The following is a 958-nucleotide window of genomic DNA, read 5'->3' as shown; positions in this document are numbered from 1 at the left end:
ATATATATATATATATATATATATATATATATATATATATATATATATATAAATTACAATGCCACGCAAATATGTGCAGCTGGGCAAACTGCCTCCACCATGGCCAAAAAGAAATAGGTTAAACAGCTGGCCTATAACCACAGCTGTGTATGCTGAGCCAGGCCCCGGCCATTCAAGGAGTTTTCTGCTCTTTATTACTCACAACATAAAAAAGATGCGCTGTTTTTTTATTATTCTCATTTTAAACACAAAATATGCGGATATTTATTATTCATAGACGATACTGCTTTCTATAATCCTCGCTTGAAACGCAGTAAATGCAGCTCTTTGCATATTAGTTTCATGCGAAACATGAATTGTGTTGCTCAGTATTACCACCATATGAAACATAAAGAGTGCTGCTGCATTCGTATTACTTTATCTTATTTGAATATTACCTTTAGTCTAAGAACTTCCCTCGTGCGTTCTGCATCGGCCTTCATTAGTGTATCAACATTTTCCCTTGCCATAGAGAGGCGAGTCTGAAGCAAATACACGCAAAGAAATCCACCTGCGTTTCACCCTCAATTCCATATTCTCCGTATTTCTTTTTGCACAAATACAACTTATTCGTGTATTATAAGTTGTATTGATGGAGGGGATGTCAGCGAAGCTAACCTGAAGAACAGCAGCAGGTTGAACTTCCTCTTCTGTGGTGTCAGCATCTGAGGAGAAACAACAAAAAGAGCGATATTGTTTCTACTTTTGCTTTCTCGTTTCAGCAAGAAGAGCAGTGTAAGCACTCTTTTTTCGTCAAATGCCAAGCAAGTATATGCTTGTATTGTTATTTATGAGTAATAGAATATCTTCATTTCACACGTACTTGCAGTCAGCTGCGTCAATTCAAACTGAAGGCCGATGATCTCTGAAGGTCTAAACCAACTTCTGCACATCGGGCATCGTTCTCCTGAGGCTCCGG

General features: G+C 38.1%; 1 protein-coding gene across 1 annotated transcript in view; it reads right to left on the bottom strand.

The window, feature by feature from the left end:
• EMH_0098110 (uncharacterized protein) overlaps positions 1 to 932 on the bottom strand; it is a gene marked incomplete at both ends in the record, with an annotated part of 1321 nt that extends 389 nt beyond the window's left edge. The window contains 3 exons of the mRNA XM_013502656.1: positions 438 to 521; positions 658 to 704; positions 863 to 932. Coding sequence (XP_013358110.1) covers positions 438 to 521; positions 658 to 704; positions 863 to 932 — 201 coding nt within the window. The remainder of the gene's footprint in view (positions 1 to 437; positions 522 to 657; positions 705 to 862) is intronic.
• Between the last annotated feature and the right edge of the window lie 26 nt (positions 933 to 958).

This window comes from Eimeria mitis, genomic scaffold (assembly GCF_000499745.2).
Source record: "Eimeria mitis Houghton genomic scaffold, Emh_scaff9826, whole genome shotgun sequence".
Taxonomy (NCBI): Eukaryota; Apicomplexa; class Conoidasida; order Eucoccidiorida; family Eimeriidae; genus Eimeria; species Eimeria mitis.
Note: the sequence above shows the minus strand (reverse complement) of the source record. Positions and strands in the feature narration are given on the sequence as shown.